Source organism: Podarcis muralis, chromosome 15, assembly GCF_964188315.1.
Source record: "Podarcis muralis chromosome 15, rPodMur119.hap1.1, whole genome shotgun sequence".
Taxonomy (NCBI): Eukaryota; Metazoa; Chordata; class Lepidosauria; order Squamata; family Lacertidae; genus Podarcis; species Podarcis muralis.
In genome coordinates this window covers 40,201,987-40,219,847 of record NC_135669.1, presented here as the reverse complement: position 1 = coordinate 40,219,847, position 17,861 = coordinate 40,201,987, and the positions used below count along the sequence as shown (strand labels likewise).

At 48.1% G+C, this 17,861-nt stretch overlaps 1 protein-coding gene across 1 annotated transcript in view; it reads right to left on the bottom strand.

Moving 5' to 3' along the window:
* Positions 1 to 17,861, bottom strand: part of BCAS3 (BCAS3 microtubule associated cell migration factor) — a 457,979-nt gene that overhangs the window by 12,846 nt on the left and 427,272 nt on the right. Inside the window, 1 exon segment of the mRNA XM_077919460.1 lies at positions 10,545 to 10,712. Within this exon segment, the coding sequence (XP_077775586.1) occupies positions 10,545 to 10,712 (168 nt within the window).

The window sequence follows — 17,861 nt, the reverse complement described above, 5'->3', positions numbered from 1 at the left end:
GTAGGGCTGGGAATATCTCTTGTTTGAAACCCCGGAGAGGCACTGTAGACAATAGCAAACTTAAAATGAGCTGAAATGCCCTCATCCCCACACATTCAGGACTTGCAAAGGCACTCACAAAAGTCAGCACAGAGGGCCTTCAAGGTCACACAATCTGCATACCCACTAAAATCTCCCACCCTGAATCCTGGGAACTGCTGTTACAATTCACAGTACCCTTACAAACTACAGTTCTCAAGATTCTTTGAGGTGGTGGAGGAACATGTGCTTTTAATGTATTGCTGGGGATGCAACCAGCCAGGAAGCTGGGCGAGAAGAAGAAGAAGAGTTTGGATTTGATATCCCGCTTTATCACTACCCTAAGGAGTCTCAAAGCGGCTAACAATCTCCTTTCCCTTCTTCCCCCACAACAAACACTCTGTGAGGTAAGTGGGGCTGAGAGACTTCAAAGAAGTATGACTAGCCCAAGGTCACCCAGCAGCTGCATGTGGAGGAGCGGGGAATCGAACCCGGTTCACCAGATTACGAGTCTACCGCTCTTAACCACTACACCACACTGGCTCCCAGAGAACGTTATCATGCCTCTTAAACCGGAAGGGCCAGGAATTGCCAGACCTTACCCAGTCACAATTAAGTCCAGTGCCTCCTAGTGACTAAGCTGTAGAATGGCACCATCCACGCACACACTTTTGCTCAGCCCTAAGTTTGTTTGTATTGGTTGGAAGGAAGAAATGCTTCTGTAAGGCAAGGAGAGGGGAGTACACCTACACAGAACCCAACTCTGGATGCCGCACATCTCGTGGCCTGCAAATTTTCTGTGAAGTCAAGCTATGCTGAGCCACTGCTAACTCCCCGCAGAACAAAAGTGCTTAGAAAGCCATTATATGCAATAACTGTTAAATGATGAGACACTGTTTACTCAGATCGTCAGATAAATTCTCACTCGCAGGAGGTTGGCCCGGGTGTCCCGAGAGTCATCTGGTTTTTATTTGCAACGTAAAATGTAATTAGCAGCAGTAAGACAAGCAGAAGAATCCAATAAAAGGGGGCTTTGCTCTTAACAGGTCCAAGAGTGACCATTTCTTCCCATATACGTTAATGAAGAAAAGTACTATTATTTTTTCATATACTCCTCCACCTGCGTGCAAAGGAGAGAGGACAACAATTTTCAAAAATGGTAACATGACCTCTTTTGACTTGAGGTAAACACACACAAACCTCCAGAGAACCCTGGTAAGAATAAAATCTCAGCAAATCTCGGGAGCCCTGGCTAAGACGCCAACTCTGATGTCATTTCTGTTCCAAAGCAAAAACTAAGAAAGCCTCCCCATCCATTGGTGGAGACATAGCAGTTGGTTTTTTTAGTGGCGGCCCCAAAATCCACCTAGGAACATTGGAAGCTGACTTATGCGGAATCAGACTCCTGGTCCACAAAGGTCTGTATTGCTTACACTGATTGGCAGCAGCTATCTTGGATTTCAGACAGGGGCACATTCCCAGTCCTACCGGGAGATGTGCGGAATTGAAGTTGGGGCATCTGTATGCAAGAGAGATGCTCTGCTGCTGAGGTGACACCTCTGTGCTACTTGCTCCAGAGCTCTCTGACCCCTGTGAAGAAAGGTTACAACATTCGGAGCCGCCAACTTGGATGGTTTCAAAAGAACACTAGATGAATGCATGGAGGACTGAACTATCGGTGGCTATTAGGTGTGATGGCTGTGTTCCCCCTCCATTGCTGGAGGCAATATGCCTCTGAATAGCAGTTGCTGGAAATCATAAGTGGGGAGAGGACAGTTGTGCTCAGGTCCTGCTCATGGCTTTCCCACTGGGGCATCTGTGAGACTGGGATGCTGGGCTAGAAGGGGTTTGGGCCTGATCCAGCAGGGCTGTTATAGTCAGTGCTGGCAGTGGACAGACGGTCCCTTCATTCTGATTCAATCCAATTTCATCTCCTCTATGCTTTCCAATCTGTTCCCTTCCTCAAAGAGGGACGGCAAATCTAGAAATGGGATTCCACTCAGCTTTTATCGTCCATATCGATCCCTCTCCCGCCTTCTGGAGAGTGCATTGCTGTTGCCTCAGGTTATGTGGGTGTGTTGTGTGTGCCAGCAAGAGAAGGGTTAAGGAAATGTTTATCACAAGGCTGGCTTCAGAGTTGAAAGTAATGTGATCAGTAATGAATTTTGTGTTACATTAGGTTGTATAAATGGACAGACAAGCGCAGACACCAAGTGGCCAGGAGTCAGGGCTAATTTAATGAGGCTAAAATAGAGACAGCACCAATTAGACGCCGGGCCAGCTCAGTGCTCCTGCAGGGACTGCAAATGAATAGGTACAAATCAAATTACTGACTAATAGAAGCAGTACAAGAGAGGGCAGTCAATGCTAAATGCATTAGGGTCTTGTGACCTCTCTGCTCTGAACAACAGAATCCCAAATTTGACTTTAAAAATAAAATAAAAAGGGGGGGTGGGGAGGGTGGAGAGAGAAAGAATAATAATAATCAAAGAAACTCTTGTTTGCTTAAAAACACACACGCCAAGAGCATTGGTTGCAAAATGCTGGAAAATATTTAAACGTCGGCCATTTTGCGTGAGCAAGGAGTGTTTTCCCTGGGGAGCGAAACATTTTTAAAGGCTCCATCGAAGTCGGGTGTCCCTTTCCACAATCACTGGCTAGTTCTATAGAAAGGGTGTCTGGGATTCCTGGACACAGGAAAGTGAATGCCACAAGTTGCACTCAAGGATGTACAGGGCTTGGCTACCGCAAATGCTTGGAAAATAGGAAGCATTGATTCCCATGAATGTTGCAGAAGCAGACAGCGATGGGCTGGAAGTCGCCCAGCACAGGAGAATGGGCTGCACCAGAAAGCAGCTGTGCAAGAGCAAGCGAAGGAAAGATATTATGCAGCCCAACACCTTACTGGGTTTCTTTTTTAAGATGGCTTCAGTGGATGTGATTTGAAGTGTACCTTCCCTTAACTATGGAAGGAAAGTGGAAGAGATGGGGGAGAAATTTGGTTAGTTTACATTTGCACATGAATCCATGTTATTCCTGGAAAAAAAATGTACAAACCGAACGTGGCTATTCCGTGCCCAGGAGTTAGGTGGGCAACCCAGGTTTGCTGTCTAGGGACATGGGTGGATTCCAACCTGTCACCAAGGACCCAACTGGCTTCTGTAACAACGAATGTTCATTGAGCAAGATGGACCGGGGTCTGACAGTATAAGACAGCTGCCATTCCATCCTGATTCCAGAGTGGTCAGTTTAAATTTCTGTATTTCAGTATTTTAGTATAGACACACTTTTTTTTTAAGCAAAGCAGATATTTAAATATGTATGTTATCCTAAAGCACACATTTCAAAATGTATTTTATCTGAACACCTGCATTTTCAAATGCATTTTGGTGCACTTTTTGAGCTGAGACCTGTAGCACAAAACGCTGCGAAGTGCAAGATCAGAAGGAGAATTTTGCACCAGCAGGTGCAGATTGGGTAGGTTTGCTTCAAGATGCAGAGCCAACGAAGCTTTCCTCCATCCCTGCCTCTTAATCTATAGTTGGATCAACTTCCCCTCTGGAAATATTTTTAGCGCCACTGTTGCAGTCTCCGGGCCAAGCTTAGAATGCAGACGGGGCTCTGGCGAGGTCCAGCTCCCTTGCTCAAAAGCGTGTGCATGTTTAACCTTCGGCGGAAGTTTGGAAGAGGAAATGGCTCATTGAGCTGCCTACATTGGGAGCAAGCCGCTGTTCCTCCCCCACCAAGGAGGCTTAAAAATGGCCCGTCGCCAAGATTCCAGAGATTTGGAAGTCATTCCAGAGCAACAACAAAAACAAAAAAATGTAAAAATATTCAGTTGTTGGCAATGGTACTGCAGCGAGGAGTGACCGGTTTCCTTTTGGAAAGCTTACAGGGAGTCGTATTAAATACACGCTTCCTCACCTCGGCGCTGCAAAGGGACAAATAAAATGCGAGGCCAGCTTTTTTTTTTTTTTTTTTTACTGTCTTGTATAAAAAAAGCTCTCTAATGGACTTTGCAGGATGAAAATAGTTTAGAGCTGGATGGTGGCAGGTACATGCATTCCTGCACTTCCAAGACGTAAAAGCAGACATGGGGACGTGATGGAATGGGAGGGAGATGAAACAAGGGGCTAAGGCAACCTCCAAACGAATGCCAAAAGCCCATTCGGAGGAATAAGATGCTGACAGAGCGAAGCCAAAGTTAAAGACGTTCAAAATACAGGCATCCGGATGCTGTAATTCCCAAGCTGTATGCCAGAGCACATGAGTCTGCCACAAGACATGTAAAAACAGCCTCTTGTAATCCATCTTAGAGAGGGTGCCTGCTGCCTCTCTGGATTTCATGCTCTCCCCGGATCAATCATCCCCCCTGTCAAGATGGCCCCCTGCATGATCCACTGCTCTGGCTCTGCACGCTTCCCATCCTGCTCTGCTGGGGGCAGGCAGTTCCAAAAGAAAAGGGAGACCCAGAGCAGAATCGTCTGCCCATTGCGTCTCTGGACAAAGTCATGGCTCCAACCAAATCAGGGACATCCGGACCTTGGAAATGCATAAATCAAACGCTGCCAGAACTAAGCCGCAGATGTGCCACTGGAAACAAAGCCGTAACATGGAGCAGGAAACCATTTTGGCAAACAAAAAGGACTTTGCCTGGCACTGCAACGACATCAAAGTCAGTGTCAGGTAAGATCCTCTCGGAAGGGCATTTTGCCCTTAATGGGGAGGATGGCTGCAAAGAATCAGCAGAATTTCTAAAACTGGCAGAGTGAGCAGTCCTAGCTCCGGGACGCCCTCTATGAGCCCCCATCCCTGGGCGAGTCTCCACATTTCCACCACTGTCTCCAGCTCTTCCTCCTCTTTGATGAGGACACGGGTGGTGCTGTGGTCTAAACCACTGAGCCTCTTGGGCTTGCCAATCAGAACGTCAGCGCTTCGAATCCCTGCGATGGAGTGAGCTCTCGTTGCTCTGTCCCAGCTCCTGCCAACCTAGCAGTTCGAAAACACGCCAGTGCAAGTAGATAAATAGGTACTGCTGTGGCAGGAAGGTAAACGGCATTTCCGTGCGCTCTGGTTTCCATCACGGTGTTCCGTTGCGCCAGAAGCGGCTCAGTCATGCTGGCCACATGACCTGGAAAGCTGTCTGTGGACAAACACCGGCTCCCTTGGCCTAGAAGCGAGATGAGGGCCACAACCCCAGAGTCGCCTTTGACTGGACTTAACCATCCAGGGGTCCTTTACCTGTACCTCTTTGATGCCACCTGCTTGCTTGCCCAGTGAAGAACCAGTGAGTAAGTAGACAGTGGCATCTCCTCCTCCTCCTCCTCTGCGCCACCACTGTTGTCTGGGCCAGAGTAAGAGGCAGGAGAACAACCAAGCAGGTGGCAATGGGGAGGAGCAGCTGGTCCCCTGTGGGTGTTTGAGCCCCTGGCAGATGCCTGATCACACCAACCCTTGATGCCAACCCTGTGGAGAGAGAAGCTGAGAGAAGGGGCAGACAAATCCTTCTATTTTCATCCCCTTTGAGTTTCTCACATGCTCAATCCTACGTCCCATTTCCATGTTAATCAACAACAAAAAATTCCCAGAAAAAAATCTAAATTCACATTTAAAATAACTAGCCTTATCTGATTGTCTCTGAAAATGTGCATTTCATTTTAATATCAAAACGTGCATTGAAATGAACATTTTGACATGTCTGCTGAGGAAAGAAATGCGTCAGAACACCCAAGTTCCAATTCTTGCTCTATCCCTAGCTGAAAAAAATCCACATTTGTAGAATGTAGGCATTCTAGGCAGCTCAATACAAGAGTATCTGTGTTTGGACTGGGTTTTCATTTCCATCTTGGAGCTGAAAAATAAACGCCACTGTCTGTGCATACTTCTATTGGGGCTGTATCTCTTGGACGACAGTTTATGAAGGACGGACTTGGATTTAGATAGACACAAAGCTGTCCGGATCGTTAGATTATGGGGCCAAAAGGCCATTTCCCTGAGAACAGCCAAACTGTACGACCGGCTCTATTGCTGAAGCCACACTGAAAATAGATTCCTCTTTTCTCTCCTTTTTCTGCTATTCTGATCAGGTTCCTTTTCCGCTTGCTGTCTGATAGCTATTTCTGTCAAGTCAGAGAAAGCTTCAAGTGGAAAAGACCCTTTTGGTCATCGAGGTAAATGTCCCCAGCCAGCTCTCCCTGCATGCCTTTAAGCAATTTTTAGCAGATGGCTCCAAGCTGATTTTTTATGCTGACTAGTGTAACTATCTCTTACAGAAACCTTTGAAAAACACCCCCCACCCTATCTTTCCAAGTATAGGAAAACCTTTATTTAATTTTTAAATTGAAAGGCAGGTCTGTTCAACCAAGCAAAATCTTTTTTGCTTGATTCATCGCCAGTCTTTTAACTGTTTAATTCACCAATGACCCACTTCAACGTAAAAACCTTTGCCAAAGGCCCATCTCGTCCAGCATCCTTTTATCCCAGGGACCAGCCAGCTGCCCGTGGGAATCCTGCAAGCAGGACCTGAGTGCAACGGTATTTGCGATTCCCAGCAGCTGCCATTCAGAGGCACACTGCCTCCAACAGTGCAGGGGGAACAGAGCAACGACGGACCAAAGGGCCTGCTGATGACTACAAGAATAGAAGAAGAGCCTGATGGATCAAGTCGGGGGCATGAAGTCCAGCATCCTGTTCTCACAGTGGCTAACCACACGCTAGAGGCTTTCTGTTAACACACATCCTCTTCCCCTGTAGACACAGGGGAGAACACACATATTTCAGAGGAGGGCTGGGGAGCCTGTGGCCCTCCAGATGTTGTTGGACTCCAGCTTCCATCAGCCCTAACACAGCATGGTCAATGGCCAGGGATGATGGGAGTTGCAGTCCACCAACATCCTCTATTAAAGCAAATTCCCTGCTCTGCAGTTTCTACGGAGGGACAAAACCCATCTTCGTTTTTACGTGCTGACAGAGAAGACAAGCCAGCCAAATAGAAAACCAGGGTGGGTTCTGTGTGGTATGTAATGTTCATCCTGGTGCAGGATGAATCGGTATTATTTAATCACACTCCTCTTTTAGTTGTTGCTCCTTTCCTTTAGGAAGAGAAGACTCCCTGGGAAAGACCCTGATGTTGGGAAAGATGGAGGGCACAAGGAGAAGGGGACGACAGAGGACGAGATGGCTGGACAGTGTTCTCGAAGCTACAAACATGAGCCTGACCAAACTGCGGGAGGCAGTGGAAGACAGGAGTGCCTGGCATGCTCTGGTCCATGGGGTCACGAAGAGTCGGACACGACTAAACAACAACAACCTTTCCTTTGGAGGAGACAACACTGGAAGCATAAGAGAGCCTTGTGGGGCGGGGAGGCACAGAAGCAAGCAAGTAGGCAAGGTGTCTTGGCTGCGAAGCAACATCAACACCCTGCTACCCTAAACCAGCTTCTCCTGAGATAACTCTCTGTCACTCTCTGAGAAGAGTTAAAATTGAGCCACCATAGCCATGTGGTTAGAGGGCTGTGATCCATGGTACAGTCCAAGGTGGCTTTAGGCAAAGAGCAACCTAATTGTCCATTAGTAGCTACTGTCTCCCGCCCATCGCCAACTGACCACCAAGGCTCTGTTTTGCTCACACAGCAGCACGCCTCTCGCTCAGAGTTAAAAACAGCACATTCCAGGAGTTAAAACACTTATTCCAGACAATATAAGAAAACCAGTTGTGGGGAGAAATTTATGGCGCTGCTCGACAGAGACTTCACTGCTGGTATCATTTAGTCCAGCTGACTGGGTGGAAAAGCATTAGAGAAAGTGAAGACTAAGCAAAAAATAATAATAATGTTTTTAAATAAAAGAGAGACAAATGGCTGTTTCAGCCAAACGCTTTCAACAACAGAGTAAATATTAGGGGGGTGGGAGTGGGTGAGGAGAACAGGGATGGGTTTCAAAAGCAGCCAGCAATGTTCTGTCTGAGATATAGCAGAAAGGGGCAGCCATTCATCTTGACCTCTGCTTGCTCTTCAGTTTATAGCTTGGCAAGGTTTTAATGAGAAATTCAAGCAGCTGTTTTGGTCCACAGGAGCATTGTTCAGGGGTGGCCCAGAGGGCCTGAGCCCCAGGGCTTCTGCACCCTGATCCCCCGCACCCCAACAGTCTGATTCAGTGTAAGACAGTTTGCTATGGACCTCCTTCATTGATAACATTGTGTGCTAGTCTTTGTGAAATCATCCCTTTGGAACCCCAGGCCCCAAACTCAGTAAAAGGCCGAGGAGCACAGTTGCACCAGACCTAACATGTGGTGCTTTGGGGACTGCTTCAAACTTCCTTGAACAAGGAGGGCTAGAAGCTTGGCTTCTCTAGAATAGCAAACAGCAAGATTCATCAGTTTTTGTTTTCTATGCTATATTATATATCCCCACACTGTTTGGCATGGATACAGTGGTACCTCGGGTTAAGAACTTAATTTGTTCCGGAGGTCCGTTCTTAACCTGAAACTGTTCTTAACCTGAGGTACCACTTTAGCTAATGGGGCCTCCCACTGCTGCCATGCCGCCGCCGCCCGATTTCTGTTCTCATCCTGAAGCAAAGTTCTTAACCCGAGGTACTATTTCTGGGTTAGCAGAGTCTGTAACCTGAAGTGTCTGTTACCCGAGGTACTACTGTACCTAGAACACAATCTATGACCCGATCATTTTTCTTTCTCTGAGGCACAAGCAAGAGAGTACACAATGCAACCTTTCTCCCCTCTGAAAAACTCCCGCCAGGCCCTGTTCTAATGCTGGCATTGATATTGAGTTGTTACTCACAGTCCAAACGGGATCTTTCTTGTGGGGAAAGAGGGAATTTGCTTAACACCAATCCCAGCCGCCAAAAGCGCCTGCAATTTGCAAGCATTCCAGCCTCCCGACGGCCTCTTGAGCCGAAGCCTAATCCCTGGGAGTGCCATTCCATTTATGTTAATGGGCCCTTTAATTTATCACAATAATGGACTGTGATGAAGATGGATTAATTTGGATTATGGGAGCCAGCACTCTGTCGAAGGCAGATAATTATACACCCAGAACCTCATCTGCACATTTGCTGTTGATCAGCGCAGATGCCACGCGAGGGGAAGCGAGGCACGTTCCCGTGGGGCACGGAATGGGGTGCAGTGTGTGGAGACTGGACGTTTTTAAGGTGGGTTGTCGCAAGCCCCAAATCTGCAAATGTCCCAAGACACAAACATTTGTTTTCGTGTTGCCATGACAAACACAAACCCCAGAGGGAGGTGGGCTTCCATCGTGCGATCGGGAGGGTTCAGAGGCCCCAAAGAGTTTGAAGTCAGAAGGGAAGGGAGAGTCCATTTGGGCGGGGTGAGGGGGGTGGGCAGAAAGACCACCAGCAATTTTTCCAAAGGAATTATGGGAGTGGGGCTATCCAGAGGCGCTTTTGGAAATGTTAGCAATATTGGGAATGTAATGGCTCCCAATGAAGGGACCCGTTGGCTTCTGCATCATCTTTCTGCAACTTGGGTGTCCTCCAGATTGCTATCAGATCCCAACTCCCATCAGACCTGCCTCTACTGTCAGAGGCAAGACCAGTTGCTGGGGATTGCAAATGGGGACATCTGCTGTTGCTGCGCTCAGTTTCCTGTTGGGGCATCTGGTTGGCCACTGGATGCTGGACTAGCTGGGCCATCGGCCTGATCCAGTAGGACTCTAATGCTACCAGCCCCAGCCAACAAGACAAAGGGTCAGAGATGATGGATGCTGCAGCCCAGCTACACCTGGACGGCCACAGGCTGCCTTTCCCCTCTCTAACCTGGAGTCATTTCAGGCCAGAGTGTGCTGGGGGAAGCGACAGGCACCTGGGATGGGCACAGTCAAGCCAGGATGTTTGAAGCAGATCTGACACCTCCCTCGGTCCAGAGAACCACATGGCCCAAGAGGCCTGTTATATAGTTTCAAGACCTTCTATCCTCCCTCTGTTAGAAAGGTACAATTCTGACACTGCCAGGGCCCCATCTGCACTACACTTCTAAAGCGGGATCATAACCAGTTTAAGCAGTTATGGCTTCACCCCCAAAGAATTCTAGGAGCCGTAGTCTGTTAAGGGTGCTGAGAGTTGTTAGGAGACTTATCCTTCCCTCTCCAAGCTTACAATTTCCGGAGACGTTTAACAATCAACACCTCTTCCTAGGGAACTCTGGAAATTGCAGTTCTGCAAGGGCAATTGGGGCCTCCTCAACTCTCAGCACCCTTAACAGTTCCTGGGATTCTTTGAGGTAAGTCTTGATTGTTTAAAGTGGTGTGATACTGCTTTAAATGTATAGTGCAGACGGGTTTTGTGTGTTAGATTTGTCAACCTCCCCCACCCTCTGCAAATGTTCCAGCTATATCTAAGTGCTACCCAAATATGTTAAGGATCCGCTTGGGGGTGGGGTTGTCCTCGAGGGAGCAAGGCAATGGGGGTGGATGAACATTATAAGTTAGTTAAAGAAAATCACCATTGGGTGAGAGACGTATGTGATCTCTGATCACATCTCTTCTTTGTACCTGTTCCAGATCCCACTATGTCCCGACCGGGCGACTCAGACATGGCGTCAGCCAGCCGTTCCCGGAGGCCTTCGTCGGTTTGTTCCATGGAAGACAGGTGGCGGAGGCCAAAGCTCTCGGGCCAGCTCCCGCAGACTTCCAGCAGGGTCATGCTCCGATCAAAGGCACCTTCAGGAGAAACGACGGGATGAAAGTTAGTTTATACGTCATTTCCCCCCATTTCGCTTACAGCAGCTTCACTTCAGGAGAGCATCAGATGTCAGAAAGAAAACCCAAGGTGAGAAAATATAAAACAATGCAGTATTATGTATATTACATCTCACAGCAGTATTATGTAACAGAAGATCAGAGGGAAAAGAATCACCCTATGGGTTGTATTCAATGTTAGCCCTGCTCAGAGCAGACCCACTTCAATTAATGGATCTAAGTTTTCTTTGCCCATTAATTTCAATGGGTTGACCCCTGAGTAAAACTTACATTGGATACAGCCCAGATAAATTAATGAGCACGACTAACTTCTGTCCATTAGTTTTAATTGGCCTTATACGATTCCAAGGTTAGATACTGGTAAGGCACAAACGGATTAAGACATCTTGACCAAAAGCTTTCTGGGAGAACCAAGACTTGGCCACATGCCTAACAACTGCAACCCTAATATATGTCTACTCAGAAGTAAGTCCTATTGAATTCAGTGAGGCTTAATCCTAGATAAGTAGACACAAAATTGCAGCCTGAAATAATATAGTATTGGGGCTGGCAGACTCAGTGAAGTTGGTGCCACTTCCAATAAGGCCCTGTTCAATAAGGCCTGGTCTTCATTGGGCAACAGCACCTGGATCAGGGCCTCAAGATGTGAATTACTGGAGACCAATTGGCATTTAATTTTAAAAATCATATCCAAGTTCATATCCAGAAGGCAAGGTCTTCTTTTCACAAGGAACAGGATGGATATTTTATTTTTTTAAGCACACAGAAAATGTTAACGCCCGGCACGCACAGGGCATCACCCAGGCACTACACATTCTTTTAAAACAAAACTCCCAAATTCTTTCTACAACAAGCAAACAGACCGATCATCAGCATCCAGGGCCTGATCCAGGTTTGAGGGGGTCATCGGCAAGGAATGCAGCCATCTATATCAGTGTGCCAATGCAGCCGCCATTTTAAATTTCCCACCATGCCCCAGAGTGCTTGATGATGTAGCTTCACTCTGGATCATTCAATGGTGCACTTCACTGGGGAACACACTGCCATTTTGATTTTCTACTAGACCCTGGAACAATGATTTATCAGGCATTCCAGGGAATTGTGGGAAATTTCAAATGGTTGGCAGCTCCAGACCCAGCTGCATGCCACAGGGAGGGCTGGCATCAGCGGTGACCCCTCTTGAGGGGACTGGGCATCAGCAGCGGCATGGAAATATTGGGTGCTGACACCATTCCTACCAACATCCATTGGCTCCAAAAGAACAAGTGAAAGGAACCCGAGAGATAAACGGGCACACACAGCGAAGACGATGGAGCAAAAACCTCTACGCTCTCCAGAACGGCAACTGAAAAATAATTCCCTTAACTTGCAGTTGTTTCCTAATTCAAAAATAGGACATGACGTTTGACTAAATGCAAAGATTAGATTGTGGACCCCCAGATCACTTCAAAGTACAAATTAAAATTATTTGAGTCTATTATATAGCAGCTCCGCCGCGAAGGCTTACTTTAAATCATTCCCCCGCTTGGAATGAGATTACTGTCTGGGGGCTTTGACGCGCGATCTGCATGCCATTTCACTCAACAATTAGGTAACTGAATATGGAGCGTTTAGCGGGCCTGGCTTTTGCCAGCCTGCAGAGGTCGGGTGTGGGTGGGTGGGGGGGCGCGGAGGGAAGGAGGGAAATGCCAGCGTTTCTCTCGAAGTTGAAAGTGCACAAAACACATCCCCTGGTTATCAGGCTTCTGGTGCTTCCCTTTGATCAGCCGTCAGAAACTATCTGCACTCCTGCGGCAACTGGGCAGCTTCACAGCTCACTCCCGGCCTCTGACAGGTAGTAATAGAAAGGGCGAGAGACCAGGCCCTGCGGCAGGCGTCCCTTCCTCTGATAACGTCCAAAGTACTGGGTGATAACCGGTGGTAAACACTCAGGCCGGCCAGCTAATCCGTGCATCAGCAAAGAGGAGAGATAATATGAAAAGCTAATGGCTTGGAGAAAATAAATAAATACGAAGGGTGAGGGGGCGGGTGAGAGCGTCTGGCGTTTTAAGGCCCGCGAGGGGAACCCCAAATCTAGTCAAATCACTTGCCATTTTGATGTCACTTCCTGGAACTTATATGCTTCCATCATTTCGCTCTGCAAAATCCTTTTCGATTGGCTTCATGCCACAGCTCAGTGGGAGAGAACAATGCTTTGGGTACAGGAGGTGCCAGGCTGTACCCCTGGCACTTCCCATTAAAAGGATCGGGTATCCAAAGGGTGGGGAAGAGCTCCGCTCTGTGACCTCTCCCTCGGCCAGAGGGAACAGTTCTTAGGGAGAGGGACAAGCACTCTGGCCTGATATAAGGCAGCTTCCTGAGTTCATCTGTGATGTCCATTGGCGGCTGGTGCCCGTTGGGATTGGTGGGTTGGATGGCAAGGAGGCCAATGGTAGGCAGAGGCACAGCCAAAGAAAGGCGGAGCCAACTCCCCCCTGTTGAGTTGTGCAAGAGACCAAGGAGGAGGAAGGTCACAGCCAGGGCATTTCCATGGGCCAGTTGCAAGTAAGGCAGGAAGCTGGGTCACTGAGGTTGCTGGGGCAGTGCCTCATTTGCCCTAGTGGAACAGCCTCCACTGGTGGAGCTGGGGTGGCGCAGTGGGTGATGTGTCCAAATAGGATCTAGATTCAAACCCGCACTCAGCCACAAAGTTCACTGGGTGATCTTGGGCCAATTGTTCTCCCCACCACAAATGTTGGCTGTTTATTGAGCATTCATTTTCACTGGTTACAGCAGGGGTCAGCAACCTTTTTCAGCCGTGGGCCAGTCCACTGTCCCTCAGAGCATGTGGTGGGCCGGACTATATTTTGAAAAGAAAAAAAAAGAATGAACGAATTCCTATGCTCCATAAATAACCCAGAGATGCATTTTACATAAAAGCAAACATTCTACTCATGTCAAAACACCAGGCAGGCTCCTCAAATAACCCAGAGACGCATTTTAAATAAAAAGACACATTCTACTCATGTGAAAACACACTAATTCCCAGACCATCTGTGGGCCGGATTGAGAAGGTGATTGGGCCACATCCGGCCCACGGGCCTTGGGTTGCCTACCCCTGGGTTACAGCATGTTCTGCCTCACTTCCCAGTACACCTTCCTGTCACTTTCCATATTGCAGAAAGTTTGGTGTTATTTTTTGGGGGGGGGCAGGGAGTGGGTTGTTTCCCCCCAATAAATGCACCAAATCCAATTTAATTGTGCAACTTGAATTTGCTGCTGTGTGGTTGAACCTCAGCTGGATCTGGAAGCACCCCTAGTCTTTGCCTTCTTTCCTGTGTCAGCACTTTGGGGGACCTGAAGAATGTTCTCAAGTGCCTCATCAGTTGCCTTTTCCTCCAGGCTCCCAAAGATTCCGCCTCACCCTCCCCTTCTTCGGTAGACAAGGACGGGAGATCAAGACTTTTTATCACATTTCAGAAAGTGGGAAACCCAAACACCCTGGTCCTCCTTTTAAGCAGGCCTATGAATAACAGTGGCAATCGCTTTTGATGCTCTGCCAAGGCGGCTGTGCAGGCACCCAAATAAATAAATAAAAACTTCAGAGGGAGGGAGAGAGAGAGAGTCTGACTCTAGTTCCATAGATGCTTGAGTGAGAGCCGAGGAGACAAGAGTAGCGCTGCCTCCCCAATCAAGCCCCGAGACCTGCCAAGAGCTCTTAACGGGCAACTTGTGAGGTGTGAGCATTAATGTAGAATGCTGCTTTCAGGGATTAACGGTGCCAAAAACCTCTGCTCAGGACGCTCCCTTTTGATCTTCTCCTCCCTTTTCACCCCGCGATGGCATTCCACCTACGTGTCTGGTAGTAAATCTCACGCCAACACCATTAAGCTAGGATCGCACGTGGGCCAATAATCCCCATTTGCCAGGGACTGCCCTCGTTTTCTGATACAAGTCCTGGGTGGATACAAGTTTGGGGTTGTAGCCAGCTAAACTCTACTTGGAGTAAAGCCTAAGTTGGCCTTGCCCGTGAATTTCAATTTGTTGACTTGGAGCCTGACTCGCACGGGATATAATCATTTGTTTTTTAGGGAAAGAACTGGGGGATGCCATCAAAAAAATCTTCTACAGTATTAGTATTCTCAGCCTTCTTCCATATCCTCTTTCTGATGCACCTTGCCTCTCCTGCACAGGCACAAGAATGAGTAAGCATGAACACTAATGACCACTTTTTCATTACAATGGTACCTCGGGTTAAGAACTTAATTTGTTCCGGAGGTCCGTTCTTCACCTGAAACTGTTCTTAACCTGAAGCATCACTTTAGCTAATGGGGCCTCCTGCTGCCACTGTGCCACCGGAGCACAATTTCTGTTCTCATCCTGAAGCAAAGTTCTTAACCCGAGGTATTATTTCTGGGTTAGCGGAGTCTGTAACGTGAAGCGTCTGTAACCGGAGGTACCACTGTACTTAAGCCTAAACTGTATTTCACTGACATAGGAAAGAGTCCATCAGTGGAGGCTGCTCTGTTAGGGCAAATGGGGCACTGCCCCACCAATCTCTATCTGGCCTCATCCAGCTCCCACCTGCCTGCCTATCTACTTACATCCAGCCCAAGGAGTGGTGCAGCCTCTCAGCTTCTTTTTCTCCTCCGTCTCAGTGTTGTCCTCATAGAACTTAGCAGGGAGGAGGATGGTGACAAAACCAGAATCTGTTGGCTTCACCTTTCATTGGTTCCAGCTACCGTCGGGCATCAGACATCAATGGGCATCAGACACCACTGGCATCTACTCGAGGGCTGAGGGCCCCCTCATGCGAGGAGACAGTAGCAAACTATTTAGCCAGGACATAACTGTATATGTAACCCCCCCACCTCCCCCTCGCTTACTGGTTTCACTGGACTCCGACAACCTTTTGCCTTGGCACTCCCTGGCGTTGGAATTGCGTTATGGATTAAGGTGATCAGCTTCACCCGGTCTCCAGACAGCCATTAATCCCTACCTGGTTTAATCTTTCATCATTCCTGACACCGAGTTACCAAGCCCAGCGAGGAGCGACACATGCCGTGTGAAGCAGACGGCAGAACTCTGAGCATCCTCTCATCAGGGCTGTGCGCAGACTGTCACCTCTAAATTCGGCATCAACAGTAACCCAAGTGCCGCAAGGCCTACAACACTGGCTTCATCTTGCATAGCTTAGTCTGCTACTCTTGCTGTTCTGCATAGTTTATTCTGGTTGCATTCGTCAGCCGGGGTGGGGAGGGGGATAAAGTGCTACAGAGTGGGCACTAGACTGGGGCTTCTGGGTCATGGGAAATCCTACTCAGTGACCCCCCCTCCCAATCTTCTCATAGCTTTTGAGACTTTGGGCATCATCCACACAAGAGTGAAGCCTTCTTTGTCAGCCACAAGGCCTAGAAACATAGAGTTCCCTTTCCTTTTTTTAAAATGGAAGCTGAGATCTTCAGGCCTGCATTTACTCTGAGGAAAGAAGGCTTCTGAAACTTCACCAGGCATTGTCCACATGCATTAAAAGCACGTGTTCGAAACTGTTTGCCAATCGGGGGCCACATTCCCATCTGAGCAGCATTCTGGGAGCCACATGCCAGTGGTGGGCGGGGCCAGAGGCAAAAGTGGATGGAGCAATTAGCACAAATTGTACGCTTTGCGTAGTAGGCTAGTTTCTACACCCATACTCTCACACACCCTTCTCTGAAGCATGTTCAGAGTTTAAGGACACATTCTAGCCACCCATAAATACTCAAGGAAGGTATAAAGCCTTGGGGAGGGAATGTGACCTGGGGAGAGTTCAAAGGGTTGGAGAGGGGACTGAATAGCCATATTTGGTCCCTGGGCCTGGGACCGTCTCTTAAAGCCTTCTTTCTCAGCCACAAGGACTAGAAACTTGGGTTGTTGTTGTTTCAAAAAATGGAAACGGGGATCCTAATTTATTGTGAGGAGAGAAAATATAGAGAGGAAAGAAGCATGTAGCTGTCACCAGAAAGCATCACCCGCTTCCTTTCCATCACCCCTCCACACCTAGAGCAGAGATGTGAGCATACTGATGGCATGGCAGCCTTCTCCCTGAGAACAACGGAGCAGTTTGCCCTGCACTGAACCAGCTTCCTTCTCTCCATCGCATGGCTCATATCCTTCCAGAAAGCCAGCCGTGTCAGTCTGCTTCGGCGAAAAATAACAAAGGGTCTTGCAGCACCTTTTAAAGACTAACAAACTCGCGAGGGCCTACATAGTTCCTTTCTAATTTATCTACGATATGTGACAACCCTCAGGAACAATTCACCCCTTTGTATGTTTTTAATAAATCAAGGCTTAAAGTGCAAAAGATAAGCTTTGGAAAACAGTGGCAGAAATATCTACCGCAGGAGTTAAGTCTATATAACTGTCAGCTTTTTTCATTCCCTGGCTAGGGTGCTCACTTTGCGGGATTGCTTGGAGCCGAGCTATAAATAGCAAGATGCTCACTGGTCCTGTATGCCAACAGAGCGCTAATTGCTGTGTAACACGGTGACAGAGCAAGCAGAGGGAAGGGCAGGCCGTCATAGTCATTGGCTAAGACTGTGGATGAGTAGGGAATATAGCAAGATGCCTTACACCAGCTCAGACCACAAGGAACACAAAGGCAGAGGAAGTTGCCTTGTACTGAGTCAGACGACTGCTCCATCTAGCTAAGAATTGTCTAACACTGACTGACAAGTGGCTCTCTGGAGTTTCGGGAAGGGGGTAATACCATCCTCTGAATGCAAGTTGTTGGGGATCACAGATGGGGAGAGTTGCTCTTGCCATAGCTGTCAACTTTCAGATTTGAAAATAAGGGATCAGCAGCCTCGAAAATAAGGGATCAGCAGCCTCACCTGTTCCGGGGACAGCCTACGGGATATCTAACAATCCGGGATAGCAGCGGGAAGCAGCAGGAAATGGTGCTGGAATAAGGGAATTTCCCGCAAAAAATGGGAAGGCTCTTGCACTCAGATCCTGCTCGCATGGACCACGTTGGGTTGGACACGGTTGACATGGGGATGTTGGATTCAATGGGCCACTGGCCTGATCCAGCTGCTGGTCTCTTCCTTTGTGGCCACTTGGGCATCACCAAAGAAAGGGGCAAAAGAGGACAAA